General features: G+C 37.1%; 1 protein-coding gene and 1 pseudogene across 3 annotated transcripts in view; both read right to left on the bottom strand.

Annotated features, from left to right (window-relative positions):
* Positions 1–2,289: 2,289 nt before the first annotated feature.
* Positions 2,290–22,440, bottom strand: part of LOC128094846 (cytochrome P450 2C25-like) — a 38,850-nt gene continuing 18,699 nt past the window's right edge. For all 3 annotated transcript variants that reach the window (XM_052713437.1, XM_052713439.1, XM_052713438.1), the window contains 4 exons: positions 14,428–14,569; positions 12,271–12,458; positions 5,957–6,098; positions 2,290–4,492 (listed from right to left, as the gene is read on the bottom strand). In XM_052713437.1, coding sequence (XP_052569397.1) covers positions 4,311–4,492; positions 5,957–6,098; positions 12,271–12,458; positions 14,428–14,569 — 654 coding nt within the window. In that variant the 3' untranslated portion in view covers positions 2,290–4,310. The remainder of the gene's footprint in view (positions 4,493–5,956; positions 6,099–12,270; positions 12,459–14,427; positions 14,570–22,440) is intronic.
* On the bottom strand, positions 8,915–11,742 carry LOC128094847 (TGF-beta receptor type-1-like; annotated as a pseudogene).

The following is a 22,440-nucleotide window of genomic DNA, read 5'->3' as shown; positions in this document are numbered from 1 at the left end:
CATGCCTTTAATCCCAGCACTTGGGAGACAGAGCCAGGCAGATCTCTGTGAGTTCAAGGCCAGCCTGGGCTAAAGAGTGAGTTCCAGGAAAGGCACCAAAGCTACACAGAGAAACCCTGTCTCAAAAAACCAAAAAAAAACCAAAACAATCAGCTGATGTGAAGAAAATGTGTCCTTGTCCAAGTTTGTTGTGAGGGGTAGATCTGGTGTTGGGGAGTATATGCAGAGGATGATCAGGCTGAATTACCCTGTTCAACATCGGAGGAAGATACACAGGATATGGTTGAACATGGAGGTTGGAAATTGGCTCAAGAGGCTTATAGGTTGAGGGCAGGTGAAGGGTGTGTTTTGGCCAGTGCCTGAAACTTTGGATTCACATATAAGGAGTGTCTCTACTAAATCAGGGAACAGAGTTTCGGAAGTGTGCAGACATAACCAGCTTTCATATGGATGCTGGGAATCTGAACTCAGGTCTTCATTCTTGTGCCATAAGTGCTTTCAGCTGCTGAAATGTCTACATAGTTCAGTAATAAACATAAAAGAATTCATGAAAGTTAAGAATATAATGTTATATGAAAATGGGTATATTAACCCATGATAACTATGACAAAATTTATGATTTTTACATGTATATATATGTAAATATACATGTGATGTAAAAGGAATAGAAAGGGTAAACAATGTGAAAGCCAGTCAAAAAGAACCACATATGCATAATAAAACACAGATATAAAGATCAGAGACAAAATGAGGAATATAGTTGAGGCACACAAAATATTCAGGAGGGTTGTTTTATATTAAAGGAAATATGTTATGCAGCTGAAGAGGCTCACTACCAGTAAATGAATAATTTTACAATGAATTTTTTTGCTACAAAGTGTGGAGAAAACTATATTTTAAGATATCATGGGGGAATCCATATTACAAATGATGGGTCAAGATTCAGTAGGTTATCTAATTCCCCCAAATCAACACAACACATTATAACTCATTTAAAAATGCCTGAAGACAATTTCTCATAAAATTTGGAATCAATATACCTCAAGACCCAGCTATACCACTCTTGGGCATATACCCAAGGAATGCTCAATCATTCTACAAGGACACATGCTCAACTACACTCATAACAGCATTATTCATATTAGCCAGAACCTGGAAACAACCTAGATGCCCCTCAACTGAAGAATGATAAAGAAAATGTGGTACATATACACAATGGAGTACTATTCAGCAGAGAAAAACAATGACATCATGAAATTTGCTGGCAAATAGATATAACTAGAAAATAACATCCTGAGTGAGGTAATCCAGACTCAGAAGGACAAATATGGTCTGTACTCACTCATAAGTGGATACTACATTTAAAGCAAAGGATAATTAGAAAACAACCCACAACTCCAGAGAAGCTAACTAATAAGGAAGACCCAAAGAGGGATACATGGATCACCCTGGGAAGGGGAAATAGATGGTATCTCCTTGAATAAAATGGGGATGAGGAGTGAGCAATGGAGTATGGGGATAGGGGATGAGAACATAAGGGAATGGGATGGTTGAACTGAAACAGGGATGGAGGGGGAAAGCAATGAAAAAGATAACATGATAGAGAGAGGTATCATGGGGATGAAGAGAAACCCGGGGCTAGGGAAATTGCCAGGAATTCCCAAGGATGATCCTAGCTTGGGCTACTAGAAATAGTGGAGAGTTTGCCTGAACTGAATTGGCTTACCACAGTGATCAGACTGGTGAATACCCTAACTGTCATCACAGAGCTTTTCTCCAATGACTGGTGGAGGCAGATGCAGAGATCCACAGCCAACCACTAGACAGAGCTCTAGGAGTCAAGTCAAAGAGAGAGAAGAGGATTCTGTGAGCAAGTGCATCAAGATCATAATGGGGAAACCTGCAGAGATGACCAAACCAAACTAGAGGGAACCCATGAAAGTTAGGTCAATGGCTGTGGAGCCTACATGGCACTGAACTAGGCCCTCTGCATAGTGAGACAGTTGTGTAGCTTGGTCTGCTTTGGGGGGGCCACTGGCGGTAGGATCAGAATCCATCCCTGGTGCATGAAGGGGCTTTTTGGAGCCCACTACCTATGGTGGGACACCTCCTGCAGCTTTGAGGCAGGGGGAAGGGCTTGGACTTGCCTCTACTAAATGTGCTTTACCATAGGAGGCCTTGCCTTCTTGTGGGAGGAAGTGGAGGGTGGTTTGGGAGGAGGGGGCTGGTGGGGTTGGGAGGAGGGAAGAGAGGGGATCTTTGATTGGTGTGTAAAATGAATGAAAAAATTTTCTTAATAAAAAAATAAAAAATGCCTGAAGAATAGCAAAATAAATTATTTGCACTCTAGAAATATATGCTCAGCAAACTTCAAGATAAATAATAAAAACAATGTCAAGAAAATCACTTCTTTAATTGCTAATTTTTTTAAGAGACAGAACTAATATGATAGGTAGGTAGAAGCATGGATTGATAGACAGACATAGGAAAGAGAGACAAAATACATAGATATATGAGAGAGATAATAGATAGACATATAGATGGTAGAAAGAAGAGAGATAATTTATCAAAGCAATTGGTTCACCTGATCTTAGAACTGAGAATTTCCTCTGTAATCTGACTTCAATAGGAATACTCAGGAAAACAGACGGCATGTCTGAATCCAAGTTTAAAGACCTGAGAATAGTGGAGTAAAGTGTGTAGTGTGTAGCATATCTTTACTTACTAGAAAAATACATAACTTTATAGAATAGAAATTTTAGCTCATTTTTAAAGAGCCACATTTTGTACCACACGAATCTGTATATAGATTGAATACCATCTCTGAATATATTCTTATGCACTAATGTATGTGCAAACATATCTCTGTACTAGGCCTCAAGGTAAGAACTTAGCAATGCCATACAAAGTAGCTCCTTTGAGACTTAAGACAGAAGGAGATAAGTAGTAATGCTACTTGTCATTTGATTATTTGTAATACAGTGGGAAGGGAATGTAGCATCTAGAAATCATGGAAATGTGATTTTTCCTGGGACCAAAATTCTTTTGGGAAGAGAAGGGACACATATAGAGCATATGGTTAGCAATAGAAAATCAAAATGCATGCTCAGGTCTAACCTGAGAACATCAAGTCAAAAGCATGTTTAAAATTTTACCTTTTTGTTGACAATAGCAGCAAAGTAGGGCATGACCTGACCCTGCATGTGTATTCCTCCCTGTGACTTGTCCTCTACAGGGTAGAGCTATTCCTGGACACTGTTTATTTGTTTCAAACACAAATACTTCCAGTGACTCTAAGTGATGCTCGGCCAAAGAGCTTTGGTACCGCCTTCCTCTTCACATTCTATTTTACATGTATATATGTGGGTGTGTAAATGTGTGTACATAATCCACTGCATGTATGTGAGAGAATGTATGTACATATACATACACATATGTGGAAGTCAGAGGTGAACCTTGGGCATTGTTTCTCAGGAGATGACAAGCTTGTTTTCTGAGATAGTGTATCCCACTAGGACACAAGTCTCACTAATTAGGCTGGGTTGGGTTTCCAGCAAGCTCCCAGGATCTCTTGTTCTATCTTCTCAGTGTTGGTATAACAAGCACACACCACAATGCCTGATCATTATATATATGCCACAGACTGGATATAGATCTTCAGGTTTATATGGCAGGTAATTTATTGAATGAAATATCTCTCTAACACCCTAGCTTGAATTCTCTATGCTGCATGATATGTAGCATGACAAGTAGCACTACTACTTATCTCCTTCTGTCTTAAGTCTCAAAGGAGCTACTTTGTATGGCATTGCTAAGTTCTTACCTTGAGGCCTAGTACAGAGATATGTTTGCACATACATTAGTGCATAAGAATATATTCAGAGATGGTATCATGGTAGCGTGGTGTGTTGGGAACTCTGTTTTCATTTTTTACATGAATTGTAAGCAAGTCTAATAACAGGTATGCAAATCAAATATATTTATTATTGAAAACATGCAGAAGAAAAATGACCATGAATTATCTTACTATATTAGTTATTTTACAGGGAAGTTCCTTTTTAACTCAAGACCAGATACACATTAGCACAAGGGATAATAACACTGTTGCAGAGAAATAGAAAATAGCAATATATTTGTGCAGTGACTCCAGAAATTGCAAAATGGTTGAAAGGCGTTTCCTGGGTCTTGATAGAATGGGAATACATGAAATGGAAGGAAAGACTCCTTGTCCCTGATCAGAAGGAGGTGGATGAAGGTCTAGAGGTGATTTCAGAAAACAACACAGCCTGGACCAGAAAGTCTGATCTTCTTTAGACAGGAATGAAGCAGATCTTGTAAGGGGGTGGCAGAGAGGTTAATCCATTGGCCACTGGGGTAATATTGATGTCCTTAGTGTGGAGCAATGATTTCAGCTTAAAGTTCTGTAAAATGGTTGTCAGGAACAGAAACAGCTCCATGCGTGCCAGGCCCTCTCCTACACAAATCCGTTTTCCTAGGGGGGAAAAAGTCAAAGAAGATTACTATTCTCATTCGTAAATGTGAGGATCACTGTGCTTGTACCTGACACAGGAGACTATGAATGAAGGGTAAGTCATTGGATGGGTGTGTAGATGGATGGATGCATGAAAGGACAACTAATTAGGCAAAAATTAGCTGTGGTTATTCACATCTGTAATCAGACTGCCTAGGAGACTGAGGAAGAGGGATTCTGTGTTCATTATCACAAATAACAAAACCAGGGACAGAAACTGCATATCCAAAGGCAGCATACATACTGCAGGTGTGAACTCAATATTCATTGTTCTCATCATGAATGAGAAGGAACAGTGTTTCCGATCATCTTTGCAGAATATCCTGCCATACCTATAGTGTTTCCATCATCTCATGATGATCTTGAAGTTCCTGGAATTCTGAACTGCGTAAAAATGCTCTTATCTAATGGTTCATGAACTTCCTTTAAGGATACATGATTTCTTCTAATTCTCCATTACCAATGCCTTTTGAGGCAGCTAGGAAGTCATTTATCAGAATGTTGCTCCATTTTTGCCTTAATATATAAAGTTTGAGAGTGGTATTTTTTTACCCAAATAACTTAGAGATCTGGTGGTCTTTCTCATTGCTCTAGTCCAACTGAAATATGACAAGTATTTTTCATTCATGTGTTTACCAAGTGCACTTGAGGTTCTTTGGTAATTTTCTGTGTATTTGGAGACTTGTAATTGCATACTTGAGCATGGAGGTGAGTGACACAGCCAAAAAAGACCTGAATGTAAATTATGATGTCTCCATTTTCATGGTGAGTGAAGTGTAAATGAAGTTTGCTTTCTTTGGTACTTCTGTGATATAGCTAAAGGAAGATTACACACATGCTACTCTTCAGCTTTTTCAGTTTTGAACAAAGGATGAACAATCAAAGCCTCAGTGTCATAGCCTGACAGGGAAGAAATCTCTTTATCACAACAGTGCATGGACACTGAGAGTCATACTCCTGATCATTACAAGTCTACTGGCTATTAAGGTGCCACTTGTAGTTGGAAGGTTTCCTGTGTCCTACCTGGTCCCAAAGTTGCTCAGACCCAAATAAACACACAGAGGCTTATATTATTTTCAAACTATGGCCATAGCAGACTGCTTGCTAGCTAGCTCTTATATCTTAAATTAACCCATAATTATTATCTATGGTTAGCCATGTGGTTTGGTCCCTTTTCTCAGTTCTGCCTTGTCATCTTGCTTCCTCTGTGTGTAGCTAGAGACTTTTGACTCAGCTTCCCTCTTCCCAGAATTCTCCTTGTCTGCTTATACTTCCTGCCTTGCTACTGGCTAATCAGCATTTTATTTATCAACCAATCAGAGAAACACACATTCACAGCATACAGAAAGACATTCCACAGCAGCCACTGTGTAAGTCTCCACAGATTCTCATGTCACTAGAGCCATGGAAATGAGCTTCTATTACCTGCTGAGAAAGGCATGAAGTAGTCACTTTTCTTAAAGTTTCCATTCTTATCTAGAAAGTGTCCAGGGTCAAATACCTCTGGGTTGGGGAATTCCTTGCTGTCATGCAGCACTGATGACAGTGATGTTATTACCATTGTTCCCTATAACAACACACAGAGAGAAATCAAGTTACACAGAAATCATAGAGCTAAAACACATTAATAACCTAGTTCACCCTCTGCTCCATAGTGAAGTTTAAGTACAAAGATCAGCGGGGATATTTCAACACACAGAGAATGTAATCAGCAGGGAGGAGGTCAAGGCAAGGCACAGTGGTGTGGTTAAAGTGCCATCCAGTGAGATTTCACATGAGTACTGGACTAAACCTTCCTAGTCTCTCCTTCCTTTCCTTCAGATTGGACTTATGCGTCTCTTTCCACCGGCTGCTCTAGCTTATCATATCTATCTACATACTCCTCATGTGAATCAGGTTCCAGATGGAATAACTCATTGAGTTTTTTATAGAATGGAAGACCGTTCATAGAGTACAATAGGGAAGACATGGAAAGACAAATGCCACTCCTTTTTTTAATTTACAGAATCTGTCTATCTCTGTATTTGTATAAGGAGGTAAATGCAGAGCTGTGTGCCAGAGTAGAGGTGTGCAGTCTTGTATGTAATCAATCTGTCTATATGAATGCACAGACACAAAAACAGAAATATATACATGTATATTTGTCAGAAAAGTAGGGTAAGGACTCTTTGGGAGAAGGAAAGGAAGGAATGAAATGGGGAGGAGAGGGTAAAAAGTAAAATTTAACAATATAAGATGAGGGTAAGATGATCTGATGGCAGCTAAATCAACAAATCTTCTGAAGATACACAGAAACTGCTGGGAGCTGGTGCTGGCAAGTTCTCTTTAACTAGTACACAATCTAACCTCATATCCTTTCAAAGTTTTTAGGAATGTGCTTTACAAAGCTCTTACAAGGATGGCCCACATATTATAATGTAGCTTAAGTAAATATGTTTAAAGTTTTAAAGCTAAGAAGAATATTATTGACATGTAAATTGTATGAAAATTAAGAGTTAGTGTTAATAGGTATTGAACATATTATATTCATAACCAAGTGTTTACACGCTGCTCATGACTGCTTCTCTGCTATAATGACAGAGTTTCTGAAGGGACAACACAATCCCCTTGGCCCAGAAAGTCTTAAATCTACCAGAATAATAATGGCAATATCATTGGTTCCTTCTTATCCTATCAGTGACTCCAGTCTGCTCAAAGAAATCACTTATCCTTGCTGTGGGATGTTCTATATACTGTGAATGTGTTGCTCTGATTGATTAATAAATAAAGTCTTGATTGGCCAGTAGCCAGGCAGGAAGTATAGGTGGGACAAAGAGAGAGGAGAAGGCTGGGAAGTGGAAAGCTGAGTCAGGAGATGCTGCCAGCCACCACTATGAAAAGCATGATGTAAGATACTGGTAAGCCTTGAGCCGTGTGGCAAGGTATAGATTTATAGAAATGGGTTAATTTAAGATGTAAGAACCAGATAGCATGAAGCCTGCCACAGCCATACAGTTTATAAGTAATGTCAGTCTCTTTGTATTTGCTTGGGTCCAAGAGGCTACAGCACTGGAGGGGGGGAAAAATTTGCCCCAGCCATGGGCCAGGCAGGACCAGGAATACGCCAGCTACAAATGGTGCCCAATGGCTCAAGGTTCCACCTGAAACCTGAAAATACTTAATAACCAATTCTAAAAGGAGCTAGAAACATGTTCATGTGGATGGTGAGATGATGTAACATGAGGGTGTCAGCTACTCTATGGTGGGTTCATGGCATGTGGGCTTGACCTATTCCCACCAAGTTACACAGAGGTTTCTGTAAGCCATGCAACATGGTGTGTTGTGGATTTAGCCTTTGCTGGTACAAAAAAAAGAAAGAAAGAAACAAACAAAAAGGAGTTTCTGGGCTACACGCCACTTTGATAGAAGCATTGCAGTCTTACAAATGCTGCAGTTTAAAACAATAGATTCACAATAAGACAGATTCAAATGGGATAAACCTCTAAACAGTTTACAATGTGTGTAAAAATGTACATAGGCTTGGAAGAGAAAAGAAAAGTAATATAGACAGTTATATTAAATAAATAGAAAGTTTTAGAAAATAAAGTCTTTAAAGAGAAAGTAAAAGTAATATGAAAAGAAAGTTTTAGAAAAATAAAGTCTTTAAAGAGAAAGTAAAAGTAATATGAAAAATAAGCCATGTAAAGATGGATATTACACAGAGAATCTGGACTGTGTTGTCTTTGATATTTTTAACTGCAGAAAGACATTTGATTGTAAAAACTGTTGAGTTAAGCCAATATGTATATTTTAAAGATATCTTGCCTTAAAAATTTGGATCTAAAGATATGTTGCCTTGGAAAGGAGGCTCTGCTTTTGTTTCCACAGAAAGCAAGAGGCTACAGATTTGTTCCAGATTAATATACATCAGTGTTGACCAGCCAAGACCCCTTGAAAGGTCTCCAGTGACACCATGGCCCAGATGATCCAACATCCAGAATGGTTTCAAGGCATCTGGCTCAGACTATACAGCCTCATGGACTACTCCATAATCCTAAAATTTTCTTTATGTCCCCATAAGAATACAGTACCCTCATCCAGCAGGAAGTAGTATGAGAAGCTATGCCCAAATTCCCAAATATACCAAGCTGGCTTTGGAGATGGAATTGGCTCACTCCTTCTCTAAACCCAAGCATATTACTAAAACAAAAGGTTGAGAGAGTCTTCTGTCCCATATCAGAAAAGCCCTCTGATGTGTGACAGAGAAAAATCAATGTTTTTATTTAAAACAGGTTAATTATAAATACAATATCTTTCTAAAAGAAGAAAGGGGGATATGATATAGATATGATAGGATGAAAGGGTAGATTATTGAATCTACTTTTTTTTTTTTTTTTTGGTTTTTCAAGACAGGGTTTCTCTGTGCAGCTTTGCGCCTTTCCTGGGACTCACTTGGTAGCCCAGGCTGGCCTCGAACTCACAGAGATCCGCCTGGCTCTGCCTCCCGAGTGCTGGGATTAAAGGCGTGCGCCACCACCGCCCGGCTTGAATCTACTTTTAAAGAGCAACTTTAAAGTGTTTAAAATGTTTTACATTGCTATAGACTTTATTGATAGAAGTTTAAACTTAATTTTGTTATACTGTATTTCTACTCTCATTTGAGGTACTATGTTTATGTAACTCATTTAGATTGTAATGAACAATTAAGAAATACAGATTAATAATTAGGCTTCTATAATAGTCAAACTTATAGTCATGTTAAGTTTTCTAGGTATACATAGATATAATTCAATTAAGTAGGTAATCTTCCAACACTTCAAAGACCAACAGAATATGGCATTTAAAATGTTTTAAAAATTTAGACTTTCTGGACAGTGAGATATGTCTGCTCCTGGCAGCACTGATTTACTTCAGAAAGGAGGATGGGCATCAAAGACACTCTATATGGAGTTTTTCTTCTTGGCAAAAAATAGCCATTTGGGCAAGAAACTGTTCTTGCCTGGACTGCTTGAAAAAAACGTATCAACTGGACATGCAGGACCCATAGGAAGGTGACCACTGAACTTTGCTTGGTGAAATGGTTCTTCAGGTTCCTGCTTTGCAGAGGAAACTGCCAAACATTCTACAGGACACAGAGAGAAGTGATTGAGAGACTGTAGGCCTGTGGGCTAAAGATAGATGCCCCGACTTTACAAAGGAACTTTGGATGACTGTCCAGGCTGCCAGCTATCTCTGTTTACTCTCACAAGAGTCTTGAAAGTTGCTTGTGTCCTCCCATTTCTTAGGTAATATTATATCCTTCTGAGGTCTTTGATGTAGTTGAAGACTAGATAGTTATAATTTCCTTAGTTAAGATAAAAGATAAGTTAGATATGAAACCTTAGACTCACAAATATAGGATAGATAGGATATCTTCTTTAATTTTGCCAAATACAAATAGACAAGATATTATAAATAGATTAGATATTATAACTGTAATTCTTGCTTGATAGTTGTTTTATTATATGTAATTTTACTATGTTAAAGTTAAAACCTTCCTTTTTGAAAAAAGAAAAGGGGAAGTGCTGTGGATGATTGATTGATAAATAAAATGCTGATTGGCCAGTAGCCAGGCAGGAAGTATAGGTGGGACAAAGAAGGAGGAGAACTGTGGGAAGTGGAAGGCTGAGGCAGGGAGATGCTGCTAGCTGCTGTGATGAGAAGCAACATGTAAAGATACTGGTAAGCCACGAGCCACGTGGCAACTTATAGATGAATAGAAATGGGTGTTGTGTTCTTAAAATTACTTCCTGCTGTCTGGGGTGAAGGCATGTTTTGGCAATCCTGAAAAAAATGTTTTTGGGTTAGTAGCCAAGTCCTGGAAGAGTTAGCTGTATCATTTGTCTAGTCTCTGCATAATGGGAAAGTGCAGGGCTTGTCTCAAGCCCTTGCTTATGTAGTCTTTGAGGCTGGTTCATCTCAGCTAGCCATCTCAAAATTGTGTTGAAGAGTTTGTAGCCCAAAGAAGATCACTGAGTGGTGTTTGTCAGCGTGGTGATATCATCATTCTGATGAAATCGTCATTCCAGGGATCTCAGCTAGCCATCTTGAAATTGTCCTGAGCAGTTTGTAGTCCAAAGCTGATCTTCAGGTGGTGTTTACACTGTGTTTTGGAGCAATACCAATTGTATCTGTGGCAAAATCGTGTCTCACAGTCAGTCCCAAGTTTGCAATACAACAGGTTCCATTCCTCTTCATCAAGATATTCTTTGATTTCCAATATCTGTGAGCAATAGCTGGCTTTCCTTGGGTACTAATAATCTGCATGTGAAGATGGGCAAGACTGCTTGCTGTCGAAAGAGTGAGTTTGATCATCCCTTGCATCGTAACTGTGTATTTATTCAAGCAATCAAAAACGGTTCTATGCTCATGGTAATCCAACATCAGCCACAGCTGAGTCCATGTGCTATTGTCTTTGTTATCTGCTGCTATAAAGCCTAGGATGTTTTTGTGGTGTGACATCACAGTCTGATAAATCTCTGCCTCTCAGAAACACAGATGCTCTTCCCTAGAAGAGAATATCTTCACAGCAATTTCTTCTCCCTGCCACTTGCTTCACCAAGCTTCTTCAAACCGACCTTTGCCAATGCTTTCTTATAATGCAATGGTCCTGGAGATTGTTCTCTGAGCAAGCAGAGGTAAACTTTTCATCCCCAGTAGCAGCATCACTGCTGCCACCAACACAATGAGAAGCAGCCGGCAATGCAGAGCAGCAGCTGGAGCCTCCATGGTTCTGTTGCCACTGTTTGTGGCCCAGCCTGGTCCCAGCTGCAGCTACTCCTCAGAAAACCTCCCAAGCTGGCCTCGAACTTGGCATCCTCCTACCTCCACCTCCTTCAGCAAATCCTACCTGAGTGTACCACCACAACCAGCTGCGTGCAGCTTGGGCCTGAGTTAAGGAATACAAGGCCACAGGCAAGTGGCTTTTTAGTGAATTTGTGCCACAAAGCAATGTGAGATAGAGAAAATACAATGTACATATGTATTTATAACATATATAGTCAGTGATCAAAGGGTAAACAATATATAGAACCATAAAATGGGTGCAGAGAACAATCTTGAAAATAATGTACAGATTTTGTGAATAAAAGTCATCTCAAAGTAAAATTCTGTGTTCCTGGGTCATGTTCACACATGTTGGCTCCACAATAAAGTATCTCTTATATCATTACAAGAATCAGGCCAAAAATTTTCATCCCAGCTACACAACTATCAGTGTATTCCAAAAACATCAAACTTGATAGGGAGATACTAAAGTTACAATCCTTCATTTTAATCAGCAATGAGATAAGTGATGCCCATTGCACCTGGGTCTGTTCATCATTATACTGCAATTCATGAAAATGAAGAGAAACTATGACCACAGGAATATGAAGAGTACATAGAAAAGTATTATCCCACATAACAACTTCAAATTCCACATATATTTAAAGATACCTCATTAGAAATGATAAAATTCACATGTCTAGATAAAAATAAGACCAATGAAACAATTACATCAACTGTTTCCATTAAGCAGTTGGAAAGAAAGGCAGAGGCACTAGAGAAATAATAACAAAGATATTCACCCAGATATATCTGTACCTGCAGAAGATTTGCCCTCCAGATCGTGAAGCAGTATAAGCCACCAGCAGCACCAGGTGACACAGAGGACTGGAACTGCACTGAGAACCTGGGGGCATCAGGAGCACAGAGGTGCAGCAGAGAAGAGACAAGCTTACCTTGGGGATGAGGTAGTTCCTGAACTTAGTGTCACAGGTCACCGCATGGGGCAGGTTGGTAGGAAGGATGTCGATGAATCTCTGAACCTCATGAATCATGGCATCTGTGTAGGGCATGTGGCTCCTGTCCTGCATGCAGGGGCTGCGGTGTCTGCCAACCACATGATTAATCTCTTCCTGGACTTTAGCTGGTTGGTCACAGTGAGAAATATAGGAATAGGAGAAAAGTGATATGTTTGAACTAATGGTAGGTCATACACAGCATAATGTAAGTGGTCCAAAAGAATTATAAATGTGTATTTTTTTATTCAGGAATAAAAGTATTTATACATATATTTATAAAGAAATGGTGTGTTGTGGATTCATACCATTATCCTATATTGATATTATAAATCAATATAGACTTATTATTTAGTAGACATAACAGCATATAAGATATAAATAATTAAAAGAATCAAATAAAACAGAATATAATTAGTCAACATGCCTGTGGTAAAGAACATTAGAAGTCAGACGCTAAATCTGTAATCCAAATACAATATCCTTTAAACTCACATTCTAATGTATGTGTATTTATGAATATGTGTGTTGCATGTGTACAATTTGAAAGATTCTTCTTTTTTGTTCCTACACCCAGTAATGAACAAGTTCAACCTCTTTAGCTATTTTTGAAATATATTCATATTTAAAAAATGACAGTTTCTTATAAGCCCCCATACGCATAACATTTATGACTTTCCCATGTCGGAGATGAAAATTCAGTTACATCTACATCATCTACATAAACAAATACATACTAAACACATACACACACACACATGCACACTCCCCCTTCCCCCTCACTTCATTAACAATAGCATATTGGAACTTCATGGAACTGAAAAGCTTCTGCATGGCAAAAGACACTATCATTAGGACAAAACAAAAGGCTACAGAATGGAAAAGACTTTTACCAATTACATATCCAATAGAGGGATAAGATCCAAAACATACAAATAATTCAAAAAATGGGATATCAAGAAAACAAATAACCCAAGTAATAAATGGGGTACAGATCTAAGCAGAGAATTCTCAAAAGATTAAGCTCAAATTGCTGAGAAAAATTTAAAAAAACTTAGAAAAATGTTCAAAAACCTTAGTCATCAGGGAAATGCAAATCAAAACTACTTTGAGATTTCATTCTACACCCCTTAGAATGGTGAGGATCAGTTTTTTAAAAAATGACAGCTCATGCTGAAAAGAAGTGATGCAAGAAACCACTTATGCATTGTTGGTGGGAGTGCAAACCTGTACAGCCACTATGGATATCAGTGTGACAGTGCATCAGGAAGAAGAGAATCTACCTCAAGATACAGCTGCACCACTCTTGGGCTTACACCTAACAGTTGCTTCATCCTATCACAGAAACACTTGCTCAACAATGTTCATTGCTGCTTTATTCATAATAGCCGAAATTGGAAACAAAGTAGATGTCCCTAAACAGGAGAATAGACTTTTTTAAATGGGGTACATTTTTACATTGGAGTGTTACTCCGCCATTAAAAAAAAATCATAAAATTCTCAGTAAATGGATGGGACTAGAAAAAAAATCACCCTGAATGATGTAATCCAGACTCAGAAAGACAAATATGGTATGTATTCACTTATATGGGAATATTATCTGGTAGATCAATGAAAACCAAGCTACAATCTGTAGAACAACAGAGGTTAGATGTAAAGTAAGGGACTATGGAGAACAGATAGATCTTGTTAGGAAAAGGAGATAGAATAGATAGTTATGAACATATTGGGGTGACTCTTGAGTGGAAAGTGGAGACAGAGACAAGGGAGGGATTCATCAGAATGAGGAAAGGAAACTGAAAGGTTTTAGCTGGTGTGAAGACATGACTTTTAAGAATAAAATAACATGTTTCCACAGGACAATATATCCTGGCCATGCCTGTTGGAGTTTACATTCCAGATCACTCACACACTGACCATAATTTGATTGCTTTTCCTACAATCAGAGTCTGTTTCTCTTAGTCATAGTCTTCTTTACAGCCAGTGAATAGCACAGAAGGTGAAGGACTGAGACTTCTCTAAGATTAACACACAGGACACTAGCAGAGACTTCCAGCATCTTATAGGAATGCTGTGCATCACTATCTGAGTCCTCACCTGTGACATGTGGGTGCTTCAGCAGGAGCAGGAGAGCATATCTCAGCGTTGTGCTTGTTGTCTCTGTCCCAGCAGCAAACAGATTACTCACAGTTGTTACCAGATGTTCAAGTGTATATTCTGATTGTTGATTGTGGTTTTCCTAAGAATAATTTGATGCAATAATCTGATAAATTCTTTATCAGCACATCTGATTACAATGGCTCTACAATTTTACACAAGTTTATATATTTGTTATTGAAAGTGTAAAATTTAAAGTAAAATTCTGTAGCTCCCATTCCTTATGGTTGTTCTATCTATATAGAAATTTACTGAGCTACATAGACTTGGGGTCTAGTTAACTTGACATGAAGATTTATTTATTTGCAATTATTTTATATTAAGACTTCTACAAAATGTTTGTTTTATGTTGTTGCCAACAAAAATCCTGGAATGTAGAGTTGAGGAGAAATTAACATACAATTTAAAAGACGATGGCACAGATTTTTATAATTTTTGATTTCACCCTAATTCCTTACAAGCCTAACTTTTGTATTGATGTGATTATCTGTACATAAGTGTGTACAGTTTTGTACCTTTATGCCCTAAAAACATAAATAAAACATTTTATTCATTAATTATTTTCTCCCATCAAAATCATTTGAAGAGGAATTGTGGTAGACCGAATTTTCGGATATATAGATTTATACATAAAAATGAAGGCCCATGTCTCTATATGGTGAAGGACAGTGGAGGACATTTGACTCTGTGTCTGGGAATTCTCTATTAAACTAAGATGGGTCTGTAATGAGATCCTTTGTACTTGAGTTAAATAAATCCATTCTTTTTTAGCACACTAATAACTAGATTTCCTCTTACTTTTAAAAACTAACAATCTTTGCAGTGTATCCCACATTTCTTATCCATCCATCCATCCATTGATGACTTCTAGACTGATTTCCTCATTGATTTGAGAAATACAGTAGGAAACAAACATGAAGGTGCAGGTGCCTTTTCCATATGCTGATATTCTTTGGATGTAAGCTCAGAAGTAAAGTACTTGGGTCCCATTATAGACAGAGAGAGATAGTTAGAGGACGCCTGACATTTTTTTCCACAATGGCTGTAATAATCAACACTCTCATCAACATTATATTTAGTGTCCTTCTCATTCCATTATCACCAGCAGTTTTTTTCTTTGAAAAGTTTCTGCAATTACTACTGTAGTGTCAAATCTCATTGTGATATTATTTGTCCTTCAAGTTGGAAAATGGCATCCATAATTTTATTGGTTATTTGAATGTATTCTTTGAAGGATCGTATCTAAAACTATGGTGGAACTTAAAATGAATAACAAAAAGATGTGAAAATGGCACAGTGTAAAATACTTTAAAGACTACAAACTATGAATAAGTGGTAATTGCCCCCAAATTCTATGGTTACTGAAAAAAAATCAGTCACCATACTCTTACTCTGTGGTGATATATTATGTACTCTAATAAAGTTTGCCTGATGATCAGAGGACTGAGCCAGCCACTGGATTAGAAACAGAGCCAGGCAGAGGTAGTACACACCTTTAATACTATCACTTGAAATCTCATGCCTTTGCTTGGGAAGCACACACACCTTTAATCCCAGGAAGCAATATGGCAGGCCAGAGAAAAGTATATAAGGTGTGAAGAAGCAGGAACTCCTTCTCTTTAGACAGGATTTCGTAGAGGTAAGAACTAGTGACTGGTTGTTTAGCTTTTCTTTATTTCAGCTTACACCCTGATATCTGGCTTTGGGTTTTTTATTAAAAGAACATCTAAGTTTTGAACAATATCAGGCATCTAACTTGTAGAGCATGAATTCACAAAAAGTCACTTGCTTGTGGCCTTGTAGGCCCTGGTTAGGCCAGAGCTGCATGCAGCCAGAGCCACCACCCCATGTGGGCTGGAGTCCCTAACCTGCTGGCTAAGTTTTTGTTGCAGCCTCTCCGGAGGAAACTCCATAAGTTTTTTTGGGCTCCAAAAACCATAAGAGTTAGCCACTTTCTTGAGTTCCCTCATGCAGATGGCTGACTCTTTGGCTTCTTCTCCCCTGGAGGGTTGTGGGCTCTCCCTGGATCCCTATCTCAGGCTGCTACCATACTATGTAGCTACCTTGAAACTCACTCGGGCTTCTACTGTTCTACATAGAAGCCATCAGCCACACATCTGAATCATCATTGTCGGCAGATTTGGTGAGACAATTAGGATTTCTTAAAGGGAGAAATTATTTAAAAGAGAATTTTTCCCATATTAAAAAATGGGAAATGTTTTTACAATGGAGGGAATTTGGTATCTGTTTGATAATACAATTGATGGTCTGAAAGTGGAACAATTAAATGAGAGGATAAATAAAATAGATGGGATTATATATATTATTTGTTTGATCATTTCTGTTTTATAATTTAAAAAGTTGGTTAATGTGAGTGCCAAGATAAAAATTTTAGAAAAACTTGTTAAAACAGATCATAGAGAAATTCAGACCCAGAAGGAGGAATTTAAAGGTGAACCAATCTCAGCATTGCATTATACAGGTACAGCAACTGCCAAATGTTCAAGGCTGTGTTAGAGCTGACTGGACTTCTGTGAAAATGTTAGATTTGAGGAGATTCAAAGAAGCTATAGTCTCATATGGTATGCATTCCCCATTTGTGAAGCAAATGTTAAACTCGTGGTCAACATGTAATAGAATTATCCCTCAAGACTGGAGAGATTTGGTTACATCCGTCTTAGAGGCTGGTCCACAATTACAATGGAGGATTTGGAGAAGGATGAGGCTAAGATCATTGAACAACAAAGTAGGATGAGAGGTATGGAAATCTCCAAAGGTCAACTTCTTGGAGAGGGAGATTATTTTAATGTGGAAAGACAATCTCTATCTGATGACCACATCCTGGCTTTATGTTGAATGGCAGTCTTAAATGCTTGGGACTGAATTGAAGAAGTAGGAAAGAAAATTGAGTCATTTCCCAGTTATACAGAACTCAAAAGAAACCTTCACTGATTTCTCATGAAGACTGACTTCATAAGTGAATAGAATGATAACAAATTCAGAAGCTAGACAGAGAGTAATTGAATCTCTGACTTTTGTAAATGCTAAAACACAATACAAAAGATATTAGGCCATTAAAGGCGAGATCAGCATCCTTGAGGAATGGATCCAAGATCCAATTACTATTGAATCTCATGACCATGATGATACTTGGATAGGAGATGTGATTTTCAGAGGTTTGAAGAAAACTAGTAATGTCAGATGTTTTAATTGCAGTAAACAAGATCGCTTAAAAAGGAACTCTGAACAGGGCATTTCTAGAAATAATGTTTTTTCAAGGAATAATCCCAATAGAGCATCCTTTGCTTCTGGATAATGCAGATGATGTGACAAAGGCAGACACTGGACTAACAAATGTAGATTAACAAGGGACAAAGTAATCATTGCCTTTGCCGTTGGGAAATTCCCTGAGGGGCCTCTCTCTTGCCCCACATAAAATTCCATTCAATCCTTTCCTGTAATTGTGGAGAAAACTCCTTCCCAGAGCAATTGACAAACCTAATGCCTATTGTAAAAAACATACAATAGATGATAGAACAGCTATAGAAAAAAATAATGAAAAATTCAGGAAAAACCATAAATCAAAATTGATACAGATTAGATTGGAAACTCCCCAAAGTTAGGGTTGGGGAAGAGTGTTGTGTTTTGTCATTTCAGGATAACAAAAACAACCATCTTGAGGAATTAAAAGACTTTTGGACAAATAAACATCCAAAGAAAAGGGAGAAATACCTGGAAAAAATTACAAAGAAAAGGTATAATCTGACCTACTGTGATCTCTGAATTATGGATGATAGGACCCCAAAACGATGATTCCACATGGACTATGATAGTGACATTAAGCTGACAAAACCACCCAAAGATCATCTACAAACTGCTCAGGGCAATTTTGAGATGGCTAGTTGAGACAATCTAGCCTCACAGACTAGACAAGCAAGAACTTGAGACAAGACTTACACTTTCCCATTATGCAGAGATTGGACAACAAATGATACAGCTACCCCTCCCAGGACTTGACAATTAACCCAAAATTTTTTTTCAGAATTCCCTAAAGATGCCCCCCCCCAACATCAGGAAGTAATTTTAAGAATGTGCACATTCCCAAGAGGTGGGGTGTGTGGTTTTTGGACACTCAATGTGTTAGGGATAGTTGTCATTGTTTATTATGGTTGGTTACAAGTTGTTAATTGTTAATGGTCAGAAAAAATATAAACAAAGGAAATTAGATATAGGGTCCTTGTTTGAAAAAAAAGAAAGGAAAGAAAAAAAGAAGATAAAGATATGATAAGATAAAAGGTAGATTATTGAATATACTCTCATAAAAAGATGTAGAAATGATGGATAAAGGTAGATTGTTGAATCTACTCTGAAAAAAAGGACAGAGATATGATAGGATAAAAAGATAGATTATTGAATCTGCTTTTAAAAAGCAACTAGTTTTAAATATTTTACTTTGGATTGGATTTTTGTATATTGTATACAAATTGTGCATATTGATACAAAAAATTTTGTTATAAAATACTGTATATATATTTCTAAGCTTGTTCAAGGTATTGTACCTATGTAGCTCATTTAACTATGTAATATAAATTTTTAGTCCTTGAAAGTTATAATTACCAACTAATTGGGATATAAAGAAATGCAAGTTAGTAGCTATTACAATCAAACTTGTAAGTCATATTAGGTATATTTTCAAGGACAGAGATATATCTTAGATATATGGGTCATCTTCAATCACTTCAGAAATCTATAGAATATGACATTTAAGATGTTTTAATAACATAAATTTTTTTTATAACTATGAGACATGTCTCCTCCTGGCAGCACTAATCTACTTCAGAGAAGATTGTGTGTATTGAAGAAAATCCAAAGGACTTTACATTCTTTGTGGCAAAAGTTAGCCACTGGGCAAAAAAAATGCCTTTGCCTCAACTGCTGACAGTATGCTTTCCAAAATAGGCAAGCAGGACACAAAAGAATGGACTGTTGAATCTTGCCAAAACATGGGAAGGCCCTTCAGAAAATTCTGCTTCACAAATGAGTCTGTCAGATATGCTAGGACTGTAGGCCAAAGATGGGTGCCCGAACATTGCAGAGAAATCTTGGGTGACTGTCCACACAGCCAGCTGTTTCTGTCATTTCTCACATTTTTTGGAAGTTGCTTGTTTGTACTTTCTCCTTACTCAGTTATTATTTCCTTCTCGGGTCTCTGAGGGGGGTTGAAGGTTAGATAGTTACAGTTTTCCTTGTTAACAAATTCAGAACAGAAACTCACTAAAGAGGTATAAGGTATGTAAGTTTGAAAGAGTTCAAAAGATAGTTTTAAGTTGGTAATGCATGTTAAGATAGAAAGTGAATTAGGTATAACATTTTGCACTCTCCAAAATAGGATAGATAATGAAGTATTTTATCTGAATTTGTCAAATGTTTATGGCCTAAACATTAAGATATATTGACTGTATATATTGTATATACTTATTGTACTTATAATATATAGTTTCTCTTATATTAGTAAAATATTTCTTTATTATTTTAGACAAAAAAGGGTAAATGTGGTGATATATTGTATACCCTAACAAAACTTGCCTGAGGATCAGAGGAGAGAGCCAACCACTAGATTAGACATAGAGGTCAAGCAGTGGTGGCACACACCTTAATACTAGCACTTGAGATCTCATGCCTTTGCTTGTAAATCACTCATGCTTTTAATCTCAGGAAGTAATATGGCAGCTTAGAGAAAGATATATAAGGCAGGAGGAAACAGGAATTCACTCTCTTTAGACTGAGGATTTCATAGAGGTAAGAACTAGTGATTGGTGACTGTTCTGCTTCTCTGATCTTTCAGCTTTCACCCTGATATCTGGTTTTGAGTTTTTTATTAAAAGACCACTTAAGATTAGAAAAACATATCTCATTATTAGAACAAAAGAAACAAGGGCACATGGTCATTGTAGTTGACACAGAAAAGCAGTTGACAATTGTTGATACAAACATTCATGATATAAATACTTAGAAAGTATGGCTAGAAGACAAGGAATGTACCACAAAGAACATCTAGGAACATCAAAAATATATGTTACACTATGTTACAAAAGATCAAAATTTAGTCTAAATTTAGTATGGAAATAAAATCTAAGAGCATGTGCTTTTGAACTATTTGATATAATACTAGAAATCTTCATCTTAAAAATTAAACTAATAAATGAAGTAAGGAATTCCAAATTAGAAAGGATAAAATACAATGATGTTTATGAAGGAATGTGGTAAAATATGTAGAAAATCACATGTAATTCAGAGTTGGATAAAATCAATTAAAGCTAATAAATGATTGTAGTACAATTTCAGGACAACAAATAATTAAGTCCAGTTATGACTCTATACAGCAGAAAGTAATAATGTGAAATGAAATCAGGGCAATAATCAAATATACAATAGCTGCAAATGCGTGAAAGACCTAAGAATGCACATTCAAAAACATAAAGGATGCATACACTTAAACCACTTCTAGTGACAAGAAATAAAAAAGTATCCAAAGAGATGGAAAAGCACCCCGTGTCCAGGAATCAGAAGACATAGTAGTGGTAAAATGGTAATAATATTCCTCAGAATAATCTAATGAGTCACTTTCATATGCACAGAAATTCTAATGGGAAAACAAATCTTCAAATTCAAATGGCACTGTGAGGAAGGTCTGAGTCCTCAAACTTCAAAAATGAAATTACTATAAACAGATGGGTAAGGACATTCCATATTCATTAAATAAATATTCACCAAGGGATATTAATTCTAAACATTTATGCACCAAGCACATGGGCACCCATTCTCATTAGACACATTATTAGATATAAAATCACAGACTGACCAAAACTTAGTGACAACAGGTGACTTAAATTCCCCACTTCTGTCAATACATAAGTCATCCTGACAAAAGCTAGAGAAAAATATGGAGCTAAATGACAACATCAATCAAATGTACCTAAAAGATACCACAGAACCTTCCATCCAAGGACTAAATAATGTAATTTCTTCACAGAAGTCCATAGAACTTTCTCCACAATTGACCACATAATAGGACACAAAGCAAATCTTGAATATAAGAAAATTGAAATTATATCCTATATATTATCTGACCATTAAAAGGTAAAGATAGACACTAATAACAATCAAAATGACAGAAAGGACACAAACTCATGAAAGTTTAACAGCATATTAGTGATTGGAAACAGATTAATAGAGAAATAAAGAAGGAAAATGAAACTTTCCTAAAATTGAATGAAATAAAAATATAACATGTGAAAATCTATGGAAAACAACGAAAAAACTCCTATGAAGATTATTTATAGCACTAAGAGCTACATAAAAATATAGACTTCACATAATAATTTAATAGTGCATGTAAAGGCCTAGAAAAAAGGACAAGCAACACCCAAAAATATTACACAAAAAGAGAGGCAGAAGTTAGGGCTAAAAATAATAAATGGAACCAAAAAAAGAAAGCAAACAGTAAGAACTTTGTTAACAAGATTGGCAAACTTTTAGTCAAAATAACCAGAGAAAAGAGAAAAGACCAATATTAATAAATCTCAGATGAAAAAGATGAGCATGAGTTGGTAAGGTAAAAGAGGAAATATGAGGAGAGAGAGAAGTTACACTAAAGGTTCTCTGAAAAATTTATGGGAAACTACTACTATAGTAACTTCAAAAATACCTATCCATATACATCATATACATGTCCTAGGACCAGACATCTTTTTGAGCTATTGGCCAATAGAGTCACATAGATCCTTAAGTGTCACAGGTTATTGCAAATGCTCTTGGTTACTCTCTAGAATTTGATGGTAAACTCCTATTTTGATGACACTATACGTTTGAGTCACAGACCCTGAAGAAATCAAGCTGCTACTCATCTAGAAACCTCATCCCTATTGGCTAGTATTTGTGGTTCTGGAATGT

This window comes from Peromyscus californicus, unplaced genomic scaffold, assembly GCF_007827085.1.
Source record: "Peromyscus californicus insignis strain IS unplaced genomic scaffold, ASM782708v3 Scaffold_4__1_contigs__length_199733344, whole genome shotgun sequence".
NCBI lineage: Eukaryota > Metazoa > Chordata > Mammalia > Rodentia > Cricetidae > Peromyscus > Peromyscus californicus.
This window is presented reverse-complemented; position numbering and strand designations above follow the sequence as displayed.